Source organism: Quercus lobata, chromosome 8 (assembly GCF_001633185.2).
Source record: "Quercus lobata isolate SW786 chromosome 8, ValleyOak3.0 Primary Assembly, whole genome shotgun sequence".
Lineage (NCBI taxonomy): Eukaryota > Viridiplantae > Streptophyta > Magnoliopsida > Fagales > Fagaceae > Quercus > Quercus lobata.
In genome coordinates, this window is record NC_044911.1 from 26855838 (window position 1) to 26881962 (window position 26125).

A 26125-nucleotide genomic window follows, 5' to 3' on the forward strand; every position below is an offset into this window, starting at 1 on the left:
CCAACCAGCCATTTGGCATCCCTAGTAACCATAAATTCTGAAAATTTAATGTGCAAAGTGTAATTGGATGTACTCCCTCCGTCTCACTTTGTTTGTCCTGTTTGAAAAGTCAAATTTTTTAAGGGAACATTATTTATTGTTTTGTCTACCTTTTAAAAATGTATAAGTTTTCAAAACTACCTTTAACTAAATTTATCAAAAAATTAAATTATTAATAAAATAGGGGTATAATAGGAACATTAGTAAATTAATGGCTTTTATTTTTAGAAATAGGATAATATTTTGGAATATTCTAAAATGAAATAGAGGACAAACAAAGTGGGACGGAAGGACTATAATTTAGAGGGGGTAAAATTTAAATTAAAAAAAAAATTATCCAATTCCTAAAAATAATAATAATAATAATAATAATAATAGTAATAATAATCTAACCGACTAGTGTGGACTCGAATAAGGGAGTAAGCCCAAAGTTTAGAACATCCCCTCTACAAACAGCAAGCCCAATTCATAAAAAAACCCTACTAATTCTGGCTACAATAATAATAATAATCTATAAATATAGAGTGAGAGAAGAGGCCTAACTGCGTGTACCTGACACTAGCAGTAGCAGTAGCAGACTCCCCTCACACTCAGCGTGTTAGGGTTAGGGTTAGGGTTTTCTTCATTCTTCTTCTTTTAAAGAAATTCCAATGGACCTGACCAAGAAGCGAAAGCTCGACGAAAATGGCGTCGGTCTGACCGTCTCGGACATGGACCCCTCCGTCCCGAAACTCACACCTGAAGACGTGCGTAAGATCGTGGACCGCATCGTCGACAAGGGTAAACTCATAGACATCGTAGCCAACGCCGCCTCTCGCCACGTGGACGTCCTTGACGCCGTCCGATCTCTCGCCGATTCCGACTCTTCCCAGCGCAAGCTCTTCATCCGTGGGCTGGGTTGGGATACCACCACCGAAGGCCTCCGCAGCCTCTTCTCTTCCTACGGAGAACTCGAGGAAGCCGTAGTAATTCTCGACAAGCAGACTGGAAAATCCAAGGGTTACGGCTTCGTCACCTTCAAGCACGTCGACGGCGCGCTCCTCGCCCTCAAAGAGCCCAGCAAACGCATCGACGGCCGCGTCACCGTCACACAGCTTGCCGCCGCCGGGAATTCCTCGTCGACTACCAACTCCACCGACGTGTCGTCACGCAAGATCTACGTTTGGGAGGTTCCACACGATATGTCTCCTGATAAGCTTCTTTCTCATTTCTTGTCCTATGGGGAGATCGAGGAAGGCCCGTTGGGGTTCGATAGATTTACAGGTAAGTCGAAGGGTTTTGCGCTTTTTGTTTACAAGAATCCTGAGGGGGCACAGGCTGCGTTGGCTAATCCTCTCAAGATTATTGATGGGAAGCAATTGAATTGCAAACTGGCTAATGTGGATGGCAAGAAAGGGAAGCAAGGTGATGGGGTTCAGGTTCCGGGCCCTATTGGTGGGGCTGCTGGGAATGATGGTATTGGTGGTATGGGGATGGGTTCCATTCCCGGGTCGCAGTATCCTGGGCCGGGTGGAATTGGATCGTATGGTGGGTTTCACGGTGGGCCGCCGCAGCCTATAGGACATCATCATCATCCATCCTCCGTGAATAATCAGGTGCCTTCGTCTTTGGGTGGCACTGGTGGGTATGGTGGGCCGTATAGTGGGTATGGTGGCATTGGTGGGACTGGTGCTGGATTGGGTGGAGCTGGAGTGGGATTAAGTGGCACCGGAGGCGGCTCTGGTGGCGTTGGTGCTGGTGTTGGTGTTGGTGTTGGTGGGGCTTCTTCTTTGTATAGATTGCCGCCTACTTCGGTGGGAATTCCCTCTGGTGGGTATCCAGAGAGTGGGCATTATAGCTTGTCTTCCTCATCTGGGTATCAGAATCAGCACCACCAGCCAGGGACTGGGACCTCACCAGTACCAAGGGTTCCACCTGGTGCTGGGGTAATGTACCCCAATGTCCCACATTACTTCTGAGGTAAACAATCATCTGTTTAGTTCTTTTTTCATGTTCAATCTGCTAGGGTTTTATTCATATTTGCTTTATTTGGTTGTTGATTAGACTGACTTGATGCAATGTTATGATTGTGCTTGTTGCCTCTTCTTGCTGGTGTTTGCTATGCAATTTGTTCTGGGTTTTGTGTGATCTGGATTGTGTATAGTGTGTTTGTGCCACTTTGTGTGTGTTTTTGCATTTGTTTGTTTTGTATGCTTTGCCAGTAGTCTAAGTGGTTTGTTTGGTACTCAAGTGTTTCCTGATTGATAAGTGTTGTACGATCAGGTATTTTTGTATGTGATTCTTTTGGCAGCGATTGTTGCTGACTTTGTATGTTTTGTAATTACAATGGTTGTGTATCTGCACTTTATTGGGGTTGTGGATATTTAAAAATTAACTCATTTATGGTTTTGGGCATGAAATTAACTGGTATAATGACACATTTTTTCAAGCTGAACTGAGATGCTGAATACTGATTATCAAATGGTTTAACTTTTCAAACCAGCACCCTCTTTGACAGAATTATATCGAAGTGTACCATCACTTGATATTCATCGTTAATTTGGTGGTATCATGACTTATTTGTATATAAGATTTTGATAATCTGGTTTTGTTTGTCCATAATTGATGATTTCTGTTATGGACTGGTGTCACCTGTAGGAATGGACTGATTTTGAGTTCTTCAAAGCTTTATGATAGTCTATCTACTTGATTATTGGCTTTATAGATAATGATGCATAATGCTTCTATATTCTCTAATAGTTCTGGTTTGCAAGTCTGAGTGCTGAAATTTTGTAGGTCAAGATGTATATAAGATGTAGTTGCTTTTTTATACCAATTATTCATCAAAAAGATTTCAGTATCTTGCTTCCTGCGAGGTGATTCCTCAATCATCTAATCTGTAATTAGGTTGTGGCAGTTAATTATATTGACATATATATGTTCAGAATTTGGCTTGTCACAATTGAAATTCAGTGTATTGTTGTTTTCATTAATTTAGCTAGATGCCTTTATTTTGTGGACATATCTGATTTTCAGAGTGGGCTGGACTTAAAACCTACTTATAAGTAACTTGAATTGTCTTCTGTTTGCTTGTAATTTTGCATAGGATTATTTGTGTGCTCCAAATGGAGGGTCAGTATTCACATTGATCAGCGAACCATCTACTATTGAGCATGGATGATCTTCTTGACAGTTTTTTTTTTTTTTTTTTTAAATTTGTAGCTGGGTTTTTTCCATTTAAAATAATCATAATTTTAGATAAAGAAAAAGCTTTGAAGATTAAAGTTGGTGTAGTTAAATAGTATGGCAAAAGGTCATATGAACCAATTGGACTTGATTGATGGAAAAAGAATTGCAAAATTCCAATGTTGGCTGGCCCATCTTTTTCTTAGTAAATGGGCAATATCTTGTTAACTTTATATTCAGTACATATCAATATATGTCCTTAGCCATGCATATTGATAAAACATTTTGAATATAATTTCTGGTTCTAATTATGCATTAATTTATTGAAAATTTTAATATAGTTGCTGATGATTGGTCATTTGTGTTAATTATAGATTTTTTTTTTGTTTTTCATTGAAATTTAAATATAATTGCTATAAGTTTATTGATTTTCCAGTTGTTACTGTTTCAAAGAGAATGAAATTTACCTCCTGATGTGTTTCCATTGTTTTCATTTTAATATCATGATCCCATCATGATTTATTATATGCCTTATATTTGTCTAGTTATGATTGTGGTTGCTTTGTTTTCCTGGTAGTTGCTTTTAATTTGTTTTGAATCCTGCATCACACCATCTTTGTTTTTGTTTGTGGTTAGGAAAGACATATGAGCTGTTTCTTTTAGTGGTGCTCCAAAAAGGTATAATATTGCTTTGTAGTTTGTTTTGATTATTGCTTTGAGTTAGAATGAACTTTGTTTTGCATGATGGATGTTGATTGATGTATTGAGTTGTGAATGGATGTTGATTCAGGTGTATGACAGCTTATTGGGCGCTGATGCTTTATGTGGTTCTGGTGATTGCGTGATTGCAGAGTGTGATGAATGTATTAGCTGTTCCTTTACAGCCCCTTCGTCTGCACCTTTTATAATGTTCTGTTTTTCTGAGTGCTTGTAGTCAAAGCAACTGAGTTAGACTAGTTCTGTACTTCTATCAGGACCCAATGTGCCATCTGGGCTATTTTTAATAATATAGTTTTAGTAATACAATTATTGACATTATTTTTTTTGCCCTTCTTTACTAATGTGTATGCTTGGTTTTTATATTTTTAAGTGCAAACATTTTCCTTCATTTTGGTACGGCTTGCCCACCCATATTTAGTTATTTAATTGGGCTAAAAAATGTGTATTAATACAACTAATCAAAAAAAAAAAAAAGTATAAATACAACTAAATATGTGATGGATGTATTATGTATGTATGATATTACAGATTATCAATAGAAGGGTCATTTGCACTTCTCCACCTTTTCTATTGAGCAAATTTGGTTTGCCAACCTGTTGGTTAAAAAGTGACTACCCCATCAATACTTGTGCAAATCGCATAGCCTAAGAAAAAGTGACATGGTACACACCTGTGATTAGAGAAGTAACATTTTATCCTTGTGTGGCCAAGAAAAATGGCACTTTTCCTATCTATGTTATTTCGTGGTATTTGATGGTTGCACTGTTTTATGTAGTGGCACAATTTAACAAATGCTAATCTTAGGTTAGTAAATTGCTGCTTTTGAACTGCATGCTGGCAAATTGAATTAGTACTATACCATAGGTGGGAGAAGCTTGCTATTAACCCTAAAAAAATGTTAGTATGTTTGGTTCTGAAGAAGTCTGCTGGTGAAGGTATCACTACCTGCCTGATAAAATAGCATCTGTTGTATGGTGCTGATCAATTGCCTAGTGGTCGCAAACTGTTTTGACCTTAGTAGTGTGTGCTGTTTTGAATGTATAATTATTAAGGGGTTGATGTGTGCTGACTCTTGTGGGATTTTTTTATCCATTCTGTTCGATTTTTGAAAGTCTTTCTTCTATAGATTGCTTTACGTATTCTGTTCATCTTAATGTGTCTAAGTTTAGTATGTTTGTGCAATATGGGTTTGTTTTGGTTGGTGCTTGAATTGTGATGGGATTGTCTTGTGGGAACAGCAGGCTTATTACCAATGGCAGTATTTAATTCTAGTTTTTGGCCCGTGGTGGTGATTGTGGAAGTTTAATCCTTTTAAAAAAGGAGCCTGCTTTATCAATATTGTTGCTTGTGACCCTTTCATTGGACTTTACATGCATAGGCTATCTGATACGGATGCCTGAGGGATCTATAGTTGTAACTTGCTGACTGAATGTTGTGACCTAATAAATGTGAGTCTTTGCTGATCAGTGCTGTGATGAGAGTCTGGAGTCCTTGAGTGCTTATGCATGGCTATCTCTGCTGCTTTTTGCTTCCGCTCAATGTACATTGATCTATCTACATGTTCGGTTTAAAAAGGCTGGCACTGCTTTAATGCTTTTGGTCCTTGATACAATACTCTTCATCCAAGTATCTGCTTAAACACACATTCGTATTGAGCTGTGGCCCGTTTTTGGTTTGTGTTCATGCCTGTGTGTTCCAATGTATTTTTTACATATTCATTTTTCCTGAACTCTCTCTTTTGGTAATAAATTTGAGGTCCTATATGGAGTAGTATTTAGCTTCTAAGATGCTAATTGTACTTCTGTATTAACGTTCAGACCCCCCCCCCCCCCCCCTTTTTGTCTGTTGTGATTTTCAATTAGTTACCAAGTTCAAATTTCTGCATTGTGGTTATGAAGTATGTATTGTGCAACTTTCTGAAGATACTCGGCCACAGGAGTGCCAGGTTCTCTTTTCTACAAGATTGTCTCTTGATATTGAACCAGATGCTAGTTGTTGCTAGAAAAATTTCTGATCACACCAAATGCCATACGTAGATTTATGATTGTTATAGGTCTGGTGTGAAACTTTCAAAATTATTTGTTGTGAAGTATAGAGCTTGCTTTAAAGTCAGCAAGTTGGATTCCACCTTCCAATTTATACTTTAAATTTTGAGTTCATAACTTGAATGATTTCATACATCAAAGGCTGTCACTAATGATCTGTTATCCGGCCTGTGTCATAATTTAATTCGGATATTTTTGGTGTGATATGCCCATTTCAAAAGTGTTGCTTGGAACTTTGTGGTCTTATATTGAAGAATTGTCTTGTGTTTCATTGGGGAGGGGTGTTTGCCTACTTTTGTATTGAATGGCCGAACTTGTTTACTTTGCTAACTAGGAGGACCTTTTGAGGGATGACGGTATTATGTGTCAAATGTTTGGGTTGGCTGCCAATGGATGGCAGATGAAACTTTGGTAGTCTGGACCAAACTTGCTATCGTAGACATTAACGGGTTGTTTATTAACCTTTGGGTTGTTAGAACACGGTTTTTTATTTTAATTTTTTTAATATAAATTTATAAATTCTCTTTGTGGTTGTTTGGCGTCTTTGTTTCTCTTATTTTGCACGAAATGTGAGGCAAGTAAGTGAGGACTAAGAGGGGAAGCTTGGGGAGCCCACAATTCTCAAGCCTGGTGATCCTGGGAGCTGGTTGAGGCATCCGGGATGCACGACCGACCTCTCCAGCAAGAAATGGAGGTGGCTTGCTGCATAAACTTGGAATACGGTAAAGCTTTTTATCAGAGGTGGTTTCAAACCTGTTGCCATCTCAAGTCACAGTTTCGGGGAACTGATGTCCGTGGGTTTGTCTTTAATGAATGAAGGGCCACAATTTATATGATATATATATATTTCTTCACTCTCCAGGCCAGCAAAGTGCTTCATATGAGTTCGCAAAGTTTACATGTATGAATGTTATAAAAATTTAGCATAGACATGACAGTTGATAATCATTCCTATTCAGAAACTACAACATTGGTATACTCGTAATGCTGGTCCCCACCGCCTTTTACTCTAGAAACGTATGCAAATATATTGAAAGCATATGTTGACCTTTTATAGGGTTTTGTTTCGTTCTTCTTGTTTTTTATTTTATCATTCTCTTTGTTATCACTTTATTTATTATCTATCCTTGCCCGAAATATTAAACTCTATTATGTAATTGAATCAACCTGAGAAATTTTTGAGACTGATTTGTCTGATAATAATCAAACAGCTCCAGACCGGATTACATGAATTATGAGTATGACGTTTACTAGAGAGTATAATTGTTATTTCAAAATTCTTTTTCCAATGAGACGGTCATTCAATTTGTATTTTATTCTTTACTTCTCGGCCAATTAAAAAGGGGAAGGAATATCCAGAAAAAATAGGGTAAGATAGAGATATATGTATATATATTAAAAAAAATAAAAGCCCCAAGTTTTGGGTCACCATCAAACGGACTCTTTAATCTAATTTGAATGTAGAAACCCTAGAACTTTGAAAAAAAAGGTACTGGTTTATTTTTTATTAAAAAAATGACGAAATTATAATATTGGTACTTCAAGTTTTAAAACTGAGTTATTTTACTAATGATCATTAATGGTGTTATTTACATGCCTAAAGAATGACTTGACATTTTTTTTAATGAAGTGTCATGTTTTTAATTAAAAAATTACAAAAAAAATTTACAAAAAAGAAAATATTTACAACTTGTACCAAATTAAAAAAATATATATATATATATATATATTTTCTACTCCACACTCACAAAAATTTCAATCCAAAAACAAAGAAACCAAAATTCCATGTTAGGCTATCCACACCAAACAGAAACAACTAATTGTTTTTTTCTACTTCCTCTTGTTTTGCTTATTTTTTTTAAAAATCATTTAAAAGTTTTTTTTTAAACTAAAATTTAGTTTTTCTTTTTTTGAGTATGTAATACCTTCTTCTTGTTTTGTAAGTTAGTTCATCTTTATAAGTTGTAATTTGTAACCTCAAGACTAAGACATTGTACTTCATAAATGTATCAACTAAGTGGTGGAACTCATATGGAGATGACTTTCTTGAATTGAAATTTTTTGTTATAACAATATTGAGCTTAACATATAGCTCTTCAAGTTGTGAAAGTAATTGGAGTATATTTGGAATAGTAAGACCAAATGACTTTGGTATATTATCCCAGTTGAGAATTCTCTATTAAAATTGGTACAACTTTAAGTACACTCAAAAAGGAGGAAATTGTTTAAACCAAAAAAAAAAAAAAATGAATGAATTGGCATTTATTATATAAAACTTAAAGATAAAAGAAAAAATACCTAAACCATCAAGTGCAATAGAAGAAATTGGTTTGAAGAACTTGTATTCGGATGATGAGTGGTTAGCAAAGGGTGTCAACCAGAAGATGATGGTACGGATTTTGATGAAGATAATGAAGTAACAATTCTAATGCATTCCTTTATAGATTTTTTTTTTAAAAAAAGTTACATATGTATAGTGTGAATGTGTGATCACTATTGTATCATTTGGTTATCAATGTTAGGTGATGATGAGGGTTCAAGAGGTGCTGCTGAAGGAAAAAGTGTGTTAGTACTTTGGTACTTAGTTGGTTTCTAATTAAACATTCACTGAACTTTTTAAATACATTGCGTTAAAACTTAAATATATTTGTTTCATTAGTATAAATGTAGCAATGTAGGACATGCAAATTACATTATATGATTAAAATCTTTATTTTTTTATGGAAGATTTATAATTTACGTGATTATTCAATATACAAAGTCACTATCAATGTGTTTTTTGCTTCAAATCTAAAAATAAGTAGGGATTTATGATCCACGATCCAATCCTACGATCCACAATCGTACCTATCTCTTGTGATTCTATGTAGGATCCCAATTTTGACAACCTTGGATTGGGGCAATGACCATGGGAGTTATATTTTTTAGAAAAGGAGAATATATTAAAAGCTACCAACAGTCATGCAAGAAATGGAATGTTCCAGCATAATCTAGACAAAGCAGAAGAGCCACATTCAAAGGGGCCTCAGAAAATACAACTAAGTCTTGAGAAAGAACAACTCCCTTCCTAGTAAGTGCATAAGTAGACCTTAACCTCGTTTCAAATCCAACTCAATCTCCATAATAGGAAGATTCAAGGACAAGCATAAATTAATACTAGCTTTTTAGTGCCCATAATTCAACAGCAATACTAGGGGGCGTTTGGCTCTTTGTGATATGCTCTTGATGTGATGCACATTACAATAATGTAACATTAAGGTTTTTGGTTTATTTTATTTTTCTAACATTATCATAATCTAAAATTATAAAATATATCACATTACCTTAATCTCATCATCTTCCTAAATAATGTAATGTTGTATTCTTGTATTGAGATTACATTAATGCAAGATTATAATAATGTAATATTATGGTGTAATGTAACATCACGACGAACCAAACGCTCCATAGATGTGTTCCCTATAGCCCTTGCATACTCACTCGCCTAATCCCCATTTACATTTCTAATTATTCCTCTTTCTCCAGTGCACCTTGGGTTGCCCCACCAGAGTTTAGCTTATACCAACTTGCCATAGGCCGATTCCATTTAACTTGGATGATTCTCTTGGTTGATTCCACCTTCTTTTCCAAGCCTAGGAAAGAAAATTCTGAAGCTTTAGCTATGACTTCTGATTTCAAGTATTTCCTGGGGTTCTCATCTCTTTACCCCTATTAAGTGGACCCATCAGTGTGCTTTTTAAAGTTCCTTTACTCATCCATTTATCAAACTACACCAAAAGGAAACTCTCTTTACTTGCAATCCATTTGGAGCCACCCTTGAAAACAACTTCTCATTTTGTAATTGCTGCCCAAGTAGATGAGCAAACCCTTGACTTAGAGATATTTATGTGATAGGACACGAGCCCATAAAGAGTCTTTTTCAGAACGGAACCGCCGCACACTAAGTCTTTTTCCGTCATTCCCCAAAGGAAATTCCTGGACAACTTGTCCACACACTGAGTCACTATAGAAGATAGAAAAGAGAAAAAACATGATATAACTAGGAATAGCATCTGTGACTACTTGGGTAAGGACCAACCTTCCAGCAAAGGACAACAGGTGAGTTTTCCAACCTGCTGGACAACTTTGGACCTACTCAATAATAGCCCCGAAATCTTACGGGATAATAGTGTGCTTGATGAGGAATCCTAAATATTTTCCCAAGAAAGGAGTTGATAGAAAATCCAATATACCACAGAGCTCCTCTCAAATATAGGGGAGAGACATTGGGATTAAAAAAAAAAACAAAAACTCAAGACTTTTCGAAGCTCACTTTTTGATTAGATAACTCACAAAAGGTATCCAAGGCATCTTTAATAGCCACATAAATTCTTCTAGTCGTCCTTGGCAAAGAGAATGAGGTCATCATAATTGAAGAAAAGGTGGGAGAAAGCAATCCCTCCACGGGAGGCCTTAACAAGGTTCCAAAGTTTAGCATCACATTTTTCAACTGTAAGGGCCCCCAAAACTTCCATGAATAGAATAAATAGGAAGGGGGATAAAGGGTCTCTTTGCCTTAGACCTCTGGAAGGTTGGAATGGCTTAAGAGCACACCCCCTACCCCCCCCCCCCCCCCCCCCACCCCCACCCCCCAAAAAAAGGACAAAGAATAGAGGAGGATGAGACACAACTAGGGTTGTCCACGGGTCGGGTCGGGTCGGGTTGAGTCGAGTCGGGTTTGGATCTGACCCACACCCGACCCGATTGAATTGGGTGAACGGAAAATAGACTCGCGGCCGACTGGACTTTCGGGTCGAGCCCGACGGAGCGAGTCATCGGTTGAGCGGGTCGGAGCCTCGGGTGATGTCGGGTCTCAAGCACAACAACATTTCAAAACCCAGAAAAATCTTCTAAAAAAAAAACCAAAACAATATTAAAAAAAAAAAAAAATCCCAGAACAATCTTCTCAAAATCCAAATCAAAAACTCTATATCTATGAGACTAAAACAAAATCAAAACCTAGAACAATCTTTTAAAAAAAACCCAGAACAAAGAAATTAAAATCCAAACCAAAAACCCAAGATCTATGACTAAAACGAAAAATAGAGATTAAACCAACAGCAGCACCATCACTCCCTCCCTCACCACCAACCAACACATCCATCACAAGATCAATACAAATTTTTTTAAAGAAAAATAGAACCTTTTTTACTGACCCACCATCAAAATGCACAGATCAGAGTATTAAGAGGGAGATTTCAGGTTGATCAGAGGAGGCTTATGGATTTTGAGACTCAACCAAGGACGGAGTGCAATGACGAAGGGGCAATGTCGGCAATAGGCTTGTGGAACTTGAATCAGCGCCGACGGACTGGGCAACGTCGGCAAGGAGGTTAGGGTAAGGGGCGGCGACAAGGCCCACCTTGGTGATGGTGGCAGCAAGGAGGCCAAGTTAGGGATTTGAGTGAGAGATTAGAGAAAGTGAGAGTGAGAGATGAGAGAAAGTGAAAGAAACTCTTCTAAAACTCAATAGACCCATCAGGCCATCACCGTGTTTTTTCTTTTTAAAATTTTTGGGTCGGGCGGGTCGGTTTACATGGGTTAGAAGTCAAGGGACCCGAAACCGACCCGGAAAACTGAATTTCAATATTAATTGACCCGCACCCGACCCGTATGGACATTTGGATCCGTCCGTGGGCCTTCGGGTCAGATCGGTTTGGACGGTTGGACCGGGTCAACCAAGTTGCTGGACAGCCCTAGACACAACTCACTATCATAGAAATAAGGTGCTCTAGGAATTTGAAGAGGGACATCCTTAATGAAACTCCACTCAAGGTGGTCATAGGCATTTTCCAAATCTATTTTAATAGCCATAACCCCTTCATTTCCTTTCTTCTTTGACATAGAATGAATCAATTCCTAGACAATGATAGCGTTATCAACACCCTTCCTACTATGGACAAAAGTTGTCTGAGGGTAGAGACAAGCCCTGCTAGTAGATGACAGATATGGGCAACAATAAGTTTAGTAACCACTTTATAAACAAAGTTACATAAGTTGATAAGTTTGTAGTTGTTGAGTGAATTAGGACTACTATACTTTGGAATTAGAGTAATCAAGGTTTTGTTAAGATAATCAAGGACCTTACCTAAACCAAAGATTTGCTTCACCTCGCTTCTGACCAAATCTTCCACATATATTTCTTCCATATTATTCAAAATATACATCATCATTCAATGAAATTTTATTTTATAACTTATAAAATTCAAACTTTTCCTAATAAGAATCCCGCTTAGGTTACGTGGCAACCTCCTCCTTTAAGAACAATCAAATTGAATACACATGGCAACGTTAAGGGTAAAGGTCTTTCAAGCATAACATGATTACTTCATGATCATTGTGGTGCATGTATTAGAATATGTCTTTCAATTGGAAATGCTAAGAGATGTCAATTAACTTTCAAGACTCTTGACGAAACCTCACCAATATGGGAAACTAAATTTTGAAAGACTTTCGTTTATTTTGTATATGTCTTGATGTTAATTATTATTATTATTATTATTATTATTATTATTATTATTATTATTATTATTTTGTGTTGAATTCTCAAGGGTTAAAGCTATTGAAACCCCATTTTGCAACCTGTATTTAACCTCACATGGAGGGTAAAAGAGTAATTTCACCTTAGAAATATGCATCTTAATTGTGGCCACTAAATCCTTAATTTCATTTCATTAAAGTGATCTTGATGTTGTAACAATCAAATTGATTGGTCATAAGCCTTAATCAGACAATCAGATTGAAAGTTATCATCAAGTCAAGTTTTAATGGTCGAGATACACTATCACAAATTAAGTCCGACTACATGTGATTATGAACAATTGATTTCAATTAGTTATAATTATAATCAATTTGAAATTAATGACGTGTCATAATTTAATTGGCTAGGACTACAATTTATGGTAAAGTTGTGCACACTTGATTAATTAGATAATCAAACATTAATAATTCAATAAGTAATTTGTGTAATTATCTTTTTAATTGGGGTAAATTTGGGATGAATTAATTCTGAAATAGTGAAATGGACGTAATTGGGGGCCTGTTAATGTTAATTGGAATCTAATTTGGGTCCTATTAAGGTTAATTATGCTGAAACTATTTCCCAACAAATGACCTCTACTCAGCATTTCATTGATATCTCTCAGAATATTTTGAATTTGTGAGTGAGGTTAATTTTTCTAGAAACTAGACATCTAGGGCTTCAATTTGAGCATGAGAATGAAACAATTCTGATTAGAATTGAGAAATATATGATTTTTCAAAATGAGCTTTAAGAACTGTTATAGGAGCTACGGGAAAAATCGAGGTTTTAGTCATTTTGTTTGCTCATTACTCCCACCAACCTTCAAATTTAATGCATTAGCTTTCCCTAAACTCTAAAGGGTCTAGGTTCATGATTTTCTTTGATCCTTTGTCAACCCTCATTAAATGGCATTTCATTTACATTTTTTCCACCAGTACTATATAAACCCCCTCTCTCCTCCATTCCAAGAGGAATTTTTTTTTCTTCTCCTTTCTTGAGTTCTAGTGAAGTAGAGTTGGTCTTATCATATTTTGGTTTTCCTGAGACTCAAAATATTGAGTGAGACTTTCTCTCCCTCTCCTAGTTCTTCTTCTCTACTCCACCTTTAGAGAACCTCCACCAAAAGTCCTCTTCCCCACCTTATAAATCTTGCATGCATGTATAATCTCTTTCCTTAACTTATTGCTATAATGTGAATTTAAGATTAAAGCATGTTAGTGGATTATTTAAATATGATTGAATGTTGTTCATATAGTTCTTCATGTATTCTTTGTTGTTCATCACATATTCATGCATGACATTAGTTTTGATCTTAAATCTATATCTAAAATATGAAAAACATGTTGATTTCATAATTTTTCCAAATACTTAAATTTAGGACATCACCATTCACACACATTCACTAGAGGTTTTTTTTTTTAAAAAAAAAAAAAAAAAATCCAAATTAGGGTTTATCACATGCACACACATTAAATTCAAGCAAAACAATGAACATGCAATTGATTAATAATATGTCAGATGATATGACATGAATGTTGGTCACTATAGTTTAAAAGGCCGGTTTCATTGGGTAAGGTGAGTCTTTAATACCTTCCCATCTTGTAACATATTCTCCAAACTTAGATCAAAGGTTAGTAGATTAATGTTTATCCATGTAATTTTCAACCTCTAGATTGTAAGTAGGAAACAAAATCATGTACTTTATCTTAGATTGTATCTAGAACTAAAGCCATATAATTTCCTATGATCAATGTAAATTCATTCTCAAATTAATAAAATGATGAATTTTTCAATTATGGTTTTTTATTTTTTTCCCAATAATTAAATAAGTGACGACTTCATTATAAAACTCTTAATCTAAAGGGAAAAATGTAATCAGATAAATCTCCATTTTGAGAGACAAAAACACGACTCTACCCATTCATGTGGGTTTGGCTCAAACGCATTCAATTCCAGAATGGGCTGGGAGTGTGGTCTCTCGCAAAAGCGTAAAAACCATCATTAAGTATAATTGACTATTTGAAATTTTCTAATATATATATATATATATATATGGTTGAGTTCAAGTTACACCTAGTGTAACAGAACTCTAAGTAATGTTACACTACTTAATATTTTTTAATAGGATGCAAAGTTTGACAAATCCACCTTTGGATTACATTATCTTTGTATATTCTCCATACTTACAAAATTTCAAGGTAATTGAATATCAATAACCATGTCATCAATCAATTGTTTAAATTCAAGTTTTTGTAATTTAAAATAATGAATAAAAAATGAATTTATGGATAAAATGGTAAATAACATCTGATTAGCATAAAAATTGGCATGCATGTTAAAAACATATAGAACATGTAATCTAACGGTAAGATTTCCAAAATATGAATTCAATAACAAGTGTAACATTGCTTAGAGCAATGTTACACTAGGTGTAACTTGAACTCAACTTTTATAGATAGATATATATATATATATATATATATATATTTGTCAAGACAATGTTTATTTCAAAGACTGAAATGAATTGTGATAAAATATAAAAGACGAGTTTTGCATTTAAGCTAAAATTAAAATAAAACAGAGTCGTTCTAAACTGAATGTTTGGTAGAAGAGTTTGAATAATGTTGTTTGAGTGTTTTTGATATAGGTGTGAGTGAAAAAGTGTGTTAGTATGTTTAAAATGCTTTAAAAGTTGCTTAAAATGGCCTACCAAACAGACATTTATTTATTATTATAGAAAAAAACACAAACACAAAGGAGTAGCGAGTAATTAATAAGAAGAGGCTTGATAAGTTTAAAGGTTTTTTTTTTTGTTTTTTTTTTTTTTGAGAAACTATAAGTTTAAAGGTTGGATAGAACAAGTTATGCTGCACGTCGGCTATATAAATCTGAATTCACCATCGAGAATTGAAGTCTAAAAGTAGTAGTGGTAAAAGTAACCAATACCTAACAATTCGCGGATTTTAAAATTAAAATAAATAAATAAAAATTATTAATAATTAAACCCTTTCCATCTCTAAAAACAAAAACAAAACCAGAACCTCTCTCACCACTGTTTCTCTAAAAAAGCTGCGCTAATAAATAATCTTACAGCCGATCACCTCCTGCTGCAGCTGCAGGTTTCCGGTAACCACTCCTCATTTTCTTCTTTACGCTACGTTTTCTGCGCTGAATTTAATATAGCGTTTATCTCTTTAATTTGATATAGTTATCAGTTTATTGATGATAATACATCATGTCTCTCTAAATTTTCTTTTTCATAATAGTGAGTGTGTTGTGCTGTGCTGTTCATTGATTTATCTTATCTTATGCGGGTAATAATGGAACAAATTAATACACACATATTTGATCATTTATTTATTGGCCGCCAAAGCAGCTTATGATAATTACAGCTTTGATCATCTCGTCTGGGTGATTCATAAATTTGCTACGTGACACTGATTTACACATAAAATCAAAACAAGAATAATTTTCCATTTCGGCCTTGGGACAAAGTTTCTTTCTTTTTTTCACAATCCTGATGGTTGGTTTGACGAGAGTGTATGTTAAATTAAAGTTGGTCTGAGTTTTAAGATAACCATCACTTGTTTCGATGGTCGTTATCCAGAGAAGTTTATCTTTTGATTTGGTTAGTGTACAGCTAAGTAGCTTATCTTCATGGATTTAAACTTTTTTTATTGATTGGTCTGGGTTTTCACTTAAGTTGTCACAGCTGTTGTCGCTCTCTGAAACCACTCTGGTTCAGACCAGCTTGTTCCTTGCTATTGTTGCCTTTCTACAACATTCTGGTTTCTCCATCTCCCATCAGTTTTCTGTCTCGTTGATAATATATATTGGGGGTAACATGAAAAAAATGTTATATACACTTTGGTATTTACTTATTGAAAAATTCTTGATCTATGGTTTCTTTATTTATGGTGTATGTATTTGTAAACTTTGAAGTCCACTTTCTAACATATGCTGCTTAGTACGTTAGGTTGTAAAATTGGCTAAGAGCCTTGTAGCTCAACTGGCACCTCCTGTTGTTTCCAAAGGAGATGTCCAGGGTTCAAATCCCTCTCTCCACAACTATAGAATTATTATAAAAAAAAAAAAAAAAAAGAGTTGTAAAACTGTAATGACTAAAGAGAATTGTGTGATGTACTCTCTTTCCTTTGTTAATGCTGTTATATTATATTAGAAGTGATTGAGCTATTGTCTCACTTGGATGATGAGTTAGAGACTTGCTGACACCTTGGATTTTCTATGACTCTCTTCCAATTAATTATTTTTTTAACACATTGCACTAGATTAATCCTAAATGCCCTTAAGTTTTCTATTTTGGTAGCTTGAGGGATAGGAAAAAGTATCTTATCTTGTATATCTATTTTCTTTTTTTCAAAATGCGCTACTTTAGTAGTCAATTTATGGGGGATTATCTTCTATACAGTTTCTCTGAGCTGGGATGTTGGTTTTGCTGGAATTAGTGTTCTACAAATCTGTCATGTGAATCTTGACAAATTTTTTATATTTTGAAAGTCTGCAGGTAAATTTTATCATCCTTGAATTCTAATTCCTGGTGCCTTTTACAAGGGTTGAGGTATCTAAAACATTGGTTCCAGCAATATAGTACATGTCCACAATGGATCTGAATCGTAAAGGTATATCCTGGGTTGGAAATTTTTTCCAGAAGCTTGAAGCTGTGTGCCAAGAGGTGGATGATATTGTGAGCAAGGTAGCTTTGATTCTATTTTATCTTTTTCCACAAGCTCTTCCCTATATTTTTTTGGTGCTCTTTAACTAATCCTCTCATGAGACTGGCATTTTCACTGTTTTCACTGGATGTTATTTGGTTGTTGTGTGTTTAAACAAATAACTTTGTTAGATGCACTGATGTAATCTGGTCCAACCCGTCTTCAATTTAGTTGCAAGTAAGCTTTTGACTGCAGCTGATTTTCCTCTCATAATTTTGAATTGCTTTCATGTACAGGATACAGTTAAATATGTTGAAAACCAGTTGCAAAATATGGGTGGAAATGTGAAAAAGTTCTATTCCGATGTTGTCCAAGATGCATTAGTGGATTCTGTAAAGCGTGAAGCTCAAGCTGTGGCTTTGAAAAGTAATGCTGCTATTGGCACCTATTTGAAGTCAATGATGGGTGATGAAAAAAAGCAGGAAGTTACTGCCATAATGCAATCAAATGTGCAGCCCGAAGCAGTTGATCTTGTGACAAAACAGCTGCCAGATGCATTAAATGGGTCTCACCTTAAAAGTCTAACTCCTCCAACTTCTGTAGATTCTCTTGAGGAGGCAGTGACAGACAAAACTCTCCAAAAGGTTGATGATGTTCCAACAAGAGAAAATCCAAATGAGAGCACTGAAGAAAATGCAATAGAGGAGTCTGCACCTGAGGTGTTGGAATTAAATTCTCCAGGTGATGAAGAATCCTCTGAAGCTTTATTTTCTGGTGAGTTTAATGTTGATAATCATGAAAATGCAATAGAGGAGTCTGCACCTGAGGTGTTGGAGTTAATTTCTCCAGGTGATGAAGAATCCTCTGAAAATTTATTTTCTGGTAAGTTTAATGATGATAATCATGAAAATGCATTTGGAGTTCTGGCTGAGGTTTCACCAGCATCTTCATTGCATAGTGTGGATTTCCAATCTTGCCCAAAAATGGGAACAGTTTGTGATAGCCTTGTAGATGTCACTGAGGTTGTTTCTGATGTTTCAAGTGTTCTTACTTATTCTGAAACATCCTTTTCAGTTGTATATGGTGAGAAAATAATACAAGAGATGAGGTCTTTATCTGCCTGCAGTTCCCTGTTAGCAGAATCTTTTAGTCTGTCCGGAAAATCACCTGACAACTCCCTGGATGCATTATCTTGTAATTATTCTGGCGATTGTGTTTGTGATAATTCCAGTAAGCTCCCCTCTTCTCCACCAGCTCCAATTATCTCCTGTAAGAATAAGTCAGTCGAGTCAGGACTTGGTTCCTCCAGCAGTATACTATCATTGGAATCCATTGGTTGGTACTTTTTCTTTTTACATTATAAAAATTTTCTATGTTTCCAAAACAACTGGTGTAATTAACTAATATTTTGGCAGAAGAAGACACTTCCAGAATTAAGGAAATTTTGTCTCTGAATGAATCATCTGAATCTGCTCTAGGTGAGACTTTAATGTGCTTTCTTCCTTACCTTGCCCCTTCCCCTCAGTTGGCTCTTTTTTTATTTATTTATTTATTTTTTTAATGGTAAGTAACACACACATCCAATGGTTCCCATGACCTTACCCTCCATTCAATCCTTACGGGAAAAGGAAGTGCGTGAGCAAGAGCTCATCGGCCTTTTCTCTGATTTCTTTTTGGTAGTTATAAATAAATGGTGATGATGATGGTTATGATAATTGCTTATGTTGTTAGCCTTGAAGAATCTTAACCATAGTTTTGTAATCTAGCATTTTACTTGCTCCATTCCTTAGGCACTGTTTTATCATTTTGCTGATTGCATTTAGGTCGATTCCAAAGCCTTTGTGGGGGTATCAAAGGCATGAATTTAGAGTTACCATAATACACTACTTTCTTGATTACTCAATCCCAAATGCGGTGACAATTTCATTACCAATGCACGAATTTTGGCGGTCTGAAGATTTCAGTCTTTTCCGTCTCTTATTTATACTTTTAAAGGTGTAAAGTAATGTTTGAATCTTATATACATTACAGATTTTCTGCAAGACTAGGTTAAAATTTGAAACATTTTAACTTGGAAGACCACTTTATTTAACGTCTAATAAGCCTATTCTAAGCATTTGACTTTCTTGGACATGTAGTATACAATATTCATGCACCTGTACCATGTATCACAATGGTCTTTCTTCTGGGTAATGTAGGGCTTGATTGCTCTTTGACAGCATTACTTTTGATGATGCAGAGCTTCCTTTGATATTCAGGAGCTCAAATTATGTTATTTTTTCACATTTACTACATCATTCTAGCAGAACCTTGTGTTCTAGCCTTCTAGTCTTTCGATTCATCTATCGTTCAGTTAGCATATAAATTTGAGATGTGTATTGTGTGGTAAATTATTGTTTTTTTCTTAAGTAGGTTCTATATACACAATTCTTTGAACCCTTATTTATGTCTCATGTCATGTGGTAATAATTATGTTTTCATATTTTTCTAGCCTTTTGATTCATCTATTGTTCAGTTAGCATATAAAATTGAGATGTGATTCTCTTAATCTTAGGATTATTTAGAATGATGGGCTCAGTTTGAGTACTATTGATTTTCTTTCTTGACCCAACTTGTATGAAATTTTACAGTAGCAATAAAGTTATTTGGATTGAAACATTTATTCCATTCTTTTTTTTTTCTTTTTTTTGTGGCATGTGATTCTCTGAATCCAGGTACAGATTTTGATTGTGTCTCTGGGAGTTGGATTTGTCCAACTTCCATTTTTTCAGCTTGGGGTTTATCCATTCTGACTGGCCTTTTACACCATATTTGGTTGCATAGAAGGGGAGGGAAGTGAAGAGAAGAGCTTGAGGAAAGGGAAATTGAAAAAAGAAAGGGGAAATTACTCAAAAAAAAAGAAAAGAAAAGAAAGGGGAAAGAAAATATTTCTCAGCGTGCTTGGATGTAGAGGGAAAGAGAAAGGGAAGGAAAATTACTAAATTATAAATTATCAATTAATTATGAAGATGTAAAAATTATTTCATAAAAAGTCAAAATTTTTCAAGGGCATAAGAGTAATTTTATGGTTTAGTAAATAGTAAAAAATTGGTAGGACCCATAGAAACCCGTTCTCTCCGCATTTCCTTTCTTTCCTCCCTTTCATTTTAACCAAACAAAGGAGAATGGATCCCTTCTCTTCCCTTCTCTCCCCTTTCGTCCAAAAAGAAAAAAATAATAATAATAATGTTAGTGTTGGATGTTATCTAGAATGTTTACATCATGGGGTAAAAAAATCCTTTTTTACTTGGACATGGTCCTATGCATTCTGTTTCATAGTCAATTAAATTTAATGTTGAAGACTACAGCAGTTGATGTATCATACACCTTTGGTACCAGAAGGAATGGTCGTCATTCTGTGTGGTTGAATATAATTGTAGCTAGTCTGATTCTCATGATATTTTTGTTTCTGACATAATGACTGGAGTGCCCTTCGGACTGCATTAGCAAGGTTGGTTGATTGGAAATTATAGCTGACAATCCCTACATTTGCAATATCTTTTGTTGTTACCTTATCACTTATCACTAATAAAGCTTTTTTACAGGACATTCATATGACTGGAACAATGATATTAATGACCCTGATATGGAAACCATTGAATTGTGTGACAAGGTGAAGCTTGATGAAAGCTGTGTCATTGTAGAACCTAGCGAACTTTATGCTGTCTCTCATAGAGTGCGAAAGCTCAGATCGTACAGGGTACTCTCTTTTTCTGATAAAACTGTTCTTGTTGTATTTGTTTGAATGCTAACATAATAAAAATGGGTAGGAATGCACTGTCTAACATGCCCTCTTAAACATTAGTTTACAGTAATGAATTAGATATGATGAGTTCTAACCATGGAAACTGATCATCATTTTCCTGACCTTAATAACATTTTTTGTTAAGAGAAAAGGCCATATCCGTCAAATCTGATCGGCTTTATTATGCTTGATCTGTCAAAGTGAACTCATCAAATGGTGAGTTCTGTTCCTTTTTCTCATGTTGAAAGGGCACACTTGTTTGGAATTTCAATATATCAATACATAGAATGTACTTAAGTGAGACCTATTTGGAACATGTTTTTTGGAGTCATTATGGCTTTTGAAAGCAATAATTTTCTTGTATGTACTTAAGCATTAAGGAATTGTGCTTCTTGGAAACTATATTAGAATCTTTTATGCCTTAAATTGATTTATTTTTAACTTTTCATTGAAGAGTTTGGCAACTGAATCCTTTTATTTTTGTTATTTTTATAATTACTCTCTCCCCATATTAGAAAAAGATTCAAGATGCATTTGCTTCAAAGAAGAGACTGGTGAAGGAATATGAACAACTAGCAATTTGGTATGGAGATGTTGACATGGGGTCTAGCAAAGATGGATCACAACCTCTTTTGACATCTACCCCTGCAAAATCCTTAAACTCGAAAAATTTGCAATTAGAACTTTCATATGACACCGAATGGGAGCTTCTGTAGATAAACAATAAACCTCTGTATATAGCTGCAATTAGACTGGTCAGAGAGTGTATTTCCTGTGCAGATGAGGCTCCCACTTTCAATGTACACATGCAAAAATAAGGAAGTTCAATGACTGTTTCAGTTCTAGATTAATAGTATTCTTTTCTGGTTAAGTTTCGAAATACTGCAACATCTTTGGGGTACAAGGTAATTATACTCTTTTACTAATAATGCATACATTAGTACTTGTGGATGTAGTCATTGGTTTTTCTCCCTATTTGAGCTGTGGCCTTTCTTTTTTTGAAAGAAAATCCTCCCATTTCAAAAAATTGATAAACAAGATTGCAATTTTGAATCCTCAGCAACAACATGTAATGCTGCCTCCTAAATTTTATGGAGGGTTGCATCACATTTCTTGGTGTAGTTTTAATTTACAAAAAACCGTGATAATTTTTCAACAAATAAGCATACAAAATCTCATTCCATGTATCAGGTACTCCTGGTAAGCACCAGTGAATGCAATCTGCAAATTTTTTTGGATCAGATCTCTGTTCCTTAGTCAAGAGCTTTCCCTTGCGTTCCCCATAAATTGATGTGTGAGCATCCTTTCGAAACTCTGACAATTGTGTAATATTCATAAGTGTTACATTGACTTTTAATTGTTGTAATATGTCATGTACTATGTCCATGATCTTGAGGCTTGAGCCAGTGCCCCAGTATGGACCTTGGATTGGGTCTGACTCACTGAAGCAGTTTCCATCACTTCCAGGCTTCCATTCCCAGCTCCTACATCCAAAAAGAAAAAGAAAAAAAAAAACAGTAAGTGATGTTTTTCAAACTGGGGGCAAAAACTTGGTGCCTTTCTAGAAGCTTGTAGTCCAATTACACTTCAACTTGAGGGACTTCTTGGGCTTTAATCTAGTTAATTATTGAGGAACTCGGTTCTCCCTAGCACTTAGTCTAGCCGAACTGAAATCTCTTGCATTTATTCTAGAATTCTGAAATCAAGTCCAAGTCCTTTACCAGTGATATGGGAGTCCAAAACACTGGAAAACACAAAAATGATGGGGGAGTTTCTAGGGAGGGATTAGAGGAAAGCTATCTATCAATGTGTAGTCTCTAGGCTTTATGTGTCTGGCGGAATAGAAACATCCAAAAGGAAATGGTTGGGAGGTGATGCTATGTATTCTTTATCTTCCACAAATTCATATATAAAGTAAAACTCACCATAGGTGTGTTGGAGACATACTCATGAAAAACACCTTTTGATTATGAGGATTGATCTTGGAGTCTATCCAATTTGCCCATGTTTCTAAGGCTAGTCTGTAGGCAGTGGTCAAATTATATTCTTTCACATTATATGGAGATCCATATCTGAAATCAGAAAACCACGAAAGGCAGGTAGTGTTAGATTCTGAAACTCAAGTCTCCACTCAAAATAGTTTTACAGGACAAACTGAAATGTAAAAGTAAGATGTACACTAGAAAGCTTGAATGCTTGATGGACCCTATTTGTAAAAAGCAAAAAAATCCACGAGCTAGAAACAATGATGGATCACAGAAGTCATTCTCTCTCATTTTCACGACTTTGATTATATGCGCTGGACCAACTCAATTTCCATGAAACATACAAACACCTTGAAAAAATTGGCAGTTTTATGATTAATTGCCAAAGATAAGTTAATTACATGGTTACACAATCCTTGATGTACAAAAATCTACTTGGGTTTTAATTAGTGAGTTATAGAATCTGATACTCACGTTGCATTGATAAGAGGCTTATACATCCACCAGACATAGCTCTCAAATACCAGCACATCAACTCCTTCCCACTCTTTGCCATGCTTAGCTATTGAGTCAAGCTTGACCGACCGTTTCAGTACGGTATGATTTGTTGCATGATCCGAGTTAGACTCAACGATAAAGGGTGCCCAGTAATACTCAATCGATACATCATACTCCTGACCAAAAAAAAAAAAAAAAAAAAAAAATCCAAATTTTAATAGAGTGCTCCTAAGTTTATCATCATAGTTCAAAACCTGACAAGTTATACTTGGTTTCCCTATATATAAAAGCTTGATCATTGCTGTTGAATATATATATTTTGGAGTAATTATTGGATAATAGGCAAATTGGGAATAGTACCTCGGCTTTGAAGATCTTCTTGGGGGGAACTCTTCGAAGGGATTTCTTTCCTTCTGGAATTACCGATTGTACTAAACAGACCATTGATTCAAATTGGGCTCTCTGTACAGAATCTCCTACAAACATGAGCCTTTTACCCCTCAAGATCTGCAACAACTTTAATGGATCGAACCTGAGAGGTCAAAAAACATTCCAAAACTCCATATCATCAGTAATAAAAGTGGTGGTATGACAAATAACATGACACAGTTTTATTCTTTTCTTTCCAAGAAATTTTGAACCACAAATCTCTCTCCTAATGAAATGGTTCTACAATGATTTGTCAAAAATCTTGGTGGATCCATAAAATCATCAAATGAAGTGGCAATGTGGCCTGCCATCTAATTAAAAACATAAATGAATTTCCACTAATAAAAAAATAAGCAAAAATTTTCTTAAACCCACTTTTTTTTTTTTTTTTGTTGAGAAAAACTTAAACCCACTTAATGACAACTCAAATGACTATCAAAGTGTAGTTGTAATCACATAACCTATGTAATAGTCATGTAATTTGCTTAATTGATTTAATGAATTCTGAACCGTTACGTAATAGGATGGAAGGAGAGTGAAACTTTGTCTAAAACAAAAAAATGATTTCACTTATATTTTGGAATTTATTTCCACATCGCAACAAAACAAATGTATGTGAAAGTAACATGAAATAACATCTTGACATTTTGTTTGGTTAGCATTTTACAAGGTGCTTCTATTGCTTTGTAGAGCAGTGATCAACCTTGATCTTTACTTCCGAAAGTAAGATAAGTGCTTTAACAAAAAAATACATGATATACAAATAGTGTTTACCTTGGGAGATTGCATCCATTAGGCTGCCACCTCCAATTCTTGTAGAAGGAATCAGGTCTCCCATTCCTGTGGCAAGTCACCTGTTTAACCAAGAAGGGGCAGCTCTCTTCTGTATAAAGAGGATATGACACATTGTCCCACACCCATTTCCCTTCAAACACATTGCATCTTTCTTCAATACGATCCTTGGGAGAGAGAACAATTGGTAACCTATGCTTTTCACCTCTTGGCCAGCCATATAGCCGGAAAATCTGGCTGTGGTCGCTCTTCAAATTATCCAGAACTAGTCGTACAGTTCCTAGGACTAGAAGAGAAGCCAATGCAACAGGAAATAGTGATTGGATCCGCCGATCAAGGGAGAGATGCTTCATCATTTAGGATATCACGTTTGATTGAAAAAGATGAAATGGTTGTGTTGTGTCTTTCTCCTTGTAAATGATGAGACAAAAGTTACTTCGGGTTAGAACTAAAGACATTCATTCTAAGTTCAAACACCCGAAGTCTTTAGTTCTAAGCATCTGAGCAATACTACAACATCCAACCACCAGTTGGTTGGTTCTAACTAGTTTAGGTAGTTTGTTGAGTATGACTATGACTATGATCATTGGCCTGGCCATCCAATTGGATTGTTTGCACTAATTCCTTGTTTTCTTCTGGTTTTCCACAAGAAAAAGGTGGTGTGTCAAGCTAGAAGTGGACAAACAGGTCTTTGAAGTTTGAACTGTTGAATTGTGTTTCACTCTACTTAATTAGACGGTGATACTTCCTTTCCTTTTGTTTCTTCCAATGGGCCTCATTCAATGTTCGTCTCGTGACCAATTGTTCTTCGTCATAAATTTTGCTAGCTTATGAATCATGATTATTACTTTCTTTTCTACCAGGGAAAAAATTATATATGTAAAAGGAAAGAAAATATAATAAAGAAAGAAAGAAAGACAGACTTTTAATTTTCTATTAGGGGCGATGTCATGTTTTTAAGAGCATTTACATTATTGGATATAAAATAGCATAAGTCTCAAATTTTGTTCGACTCCAAAAATTATCTCATCAGTTTATGCATTTGTTGTACAAATATACACAAGCACCGTTATTGTGCATGTTAGTTATTTTATTTTATTGTGTTTCTTGAGGATGAAGAAAGAGTAGAATAATTAAAAAAATCAAGGAAAAAAAAGAAATTTTATTAAAATAGAGTTTAGAATAAATAATATGATGTGGATGTTTTGAAAAGTAGTTAGGTATAAGAAAAAGTAGTTTCTCATAGTAAAATATACAGAAATTTTGCATGAACTCGTATGAATGCTCTTAGATTTCTAGGATTTAAATAGTCATCTTTGTCAATTATCAAAAAAAAAAGAAAAAAAGGAAGGATATATGTATGAGGCTGAATTTTTTTTGGGGTTGAAATACGAGGCTGATAGCATATTAATAAAATAGGGAAAACAAGATTG

General features: G+C 35.2%; 3 protein-coding genes across 12 annotated transcripts; 2 read left to right on the forward strand and 1 right to left on the reverse strand.

Annotated features, from left to right (window-relative positions):
• The first annotated feature begins 563 nt into the window (after positions 1–563).
• On the forward strand, positions 564–5230 carry LOC115958395 (UBP1-associated protein 2C). 3 transcript variants are annotated; one of them, XM_031076814.1, is made up of 3 exons: positions 564–1998; positions 3846–3882; positions 3995–5230. In XM_031076814.1, exon 1 carries the CDS (start codon positions 690–692, stop codon positions 1995–1997), a length of 1308 nt encoding a protein of 435 aa, XP_030932674.1. In that variant the 5' UTR covers positions 564–689; the 3' UTR covers position 1998; positions 3846–3882; positions 3995–5230. The 3 variants fall into 3 exon arrangements, with proteins under 3 accessions (XP_030932674.1, XP_030932675.1, XP_030932676.1); XM_031076815.1 differs by having other exon boundaries at positions 567–1998; positions 3841–3882; XM_031076816.1 differs by lacking the exon at positions 3846–3882 and having other exon boundaries at positions 567–1998.
• A 10297-nt stretch (positions 5231–15527) lies between these two features.
• On the forward strand, positions 15528–21870 carry LOC115955775. 8 transcript variants are annotated; one of them, XM_031074106.1, is made up of 7 exons: positions 15535–15657; positions 17050–17245; positions 17501–18086; positions 18279–18539; positions 18620–18682; positions 20789–20943; positions 21504–21795. In XM_031074106.1, exons 2-7 carry the CDS (start codon positions 17144–17146, stop codon positions 21702–21704), a joined length of 1368 nt encoding a protein of 455 aa, XP_030929966.1. In that variant the 5' UTR covers positions 15535–15657; positions 17050–17143; the 3' UTR covers positions 21705–21795. The 8 variants fall into 8 exon arrangements, with proteins under 8 accessions (XP_030929967.1, XP_030929961.1, XP_030929963.1 ...); XM_031074108.1 differs by having other exon boundaries at positions 17501–17978; XM_031074109.1 differs by having other exon boundaries at positions 17501–17945.
• A 123-nt stretch (positions 21871–21993) lies between these two features.
• On the reverse strand, positions 21994–25187 carry LOC115955776 (protein trichome birefringence-like 31). Its single transcript, XM_031074110.1, has 5 exons — positions 24675–25187; positions 23832–24003; positions 23448–23647; positions 22914–23060; positions 21994–22472 (listed from the first exon to the last, which is right to left on the reverse strand). Exons 1-5 carry the CDS (start codon positions 25046–25048, stop codon positions 22118–22120), a joined length of 1248 nt encoding a protein of 415 aa, XP_030929970.1. The 5' UTR covers positions 25049–25187; the 3' UTR covers positions 21994–22117.
• Between the last annotated feature and the right edge of the window lie 938 nt (positions 25188–26125).

Excerpts from the sequence above, each read along its gene's own strand:
- LOC115958395 (XM_031076814.1), top strand. The coding sequence starts at position 690 with ATGGACCTGACCAAGAAGCGAAAGCTCGACGAAAATGGCGTCGGTCTG.
- LOC115955775 (XM_031074101.1), top strand. The coding sequence starts at position 17,144 with ATGTCCACAATGGATCTGAATCGTAAAGGTATATCCTGGGTTGGAAAT. Across the intron at positions 18,540-18,619 it reads ACTATCATTGGAATCCATTG|AAGAAGACACTTCCAGAATT; the intron begins GTTGGTACTTTT and ends ATATTTTGGCAG. Across the intron at positions 18,683-20,788 it reads ATCATCTGAATCTGCTCTAG|GACATTCATATGACTGGAAC; the intron begins GTGAGACTTTAA and ends GCTTTTTTACAG.
- LOC115955776 (XM_031074110.1), bottom strand. The coding sequence starts at position 25,048 with ATGATGAAGCATCTCTCCCTTGATCGGCGGATCCAATCACTATTTCCT. Across the intron at positions 24,004-24,674 it reads AATGGATGCAATCTCCCAAG|GTTCGATCCATTAAAGTTGT; the intron begins GTAAACACTATT and ends TTGACCTCTCAG. Across the intron at positions 23,061-23,447 it reads AAGCCTCTTATCAATGCAAC|ATATGGATCTCCATATAATG; the intron begins GTGAGTATCAGA and ends TTCTGATTTCAG.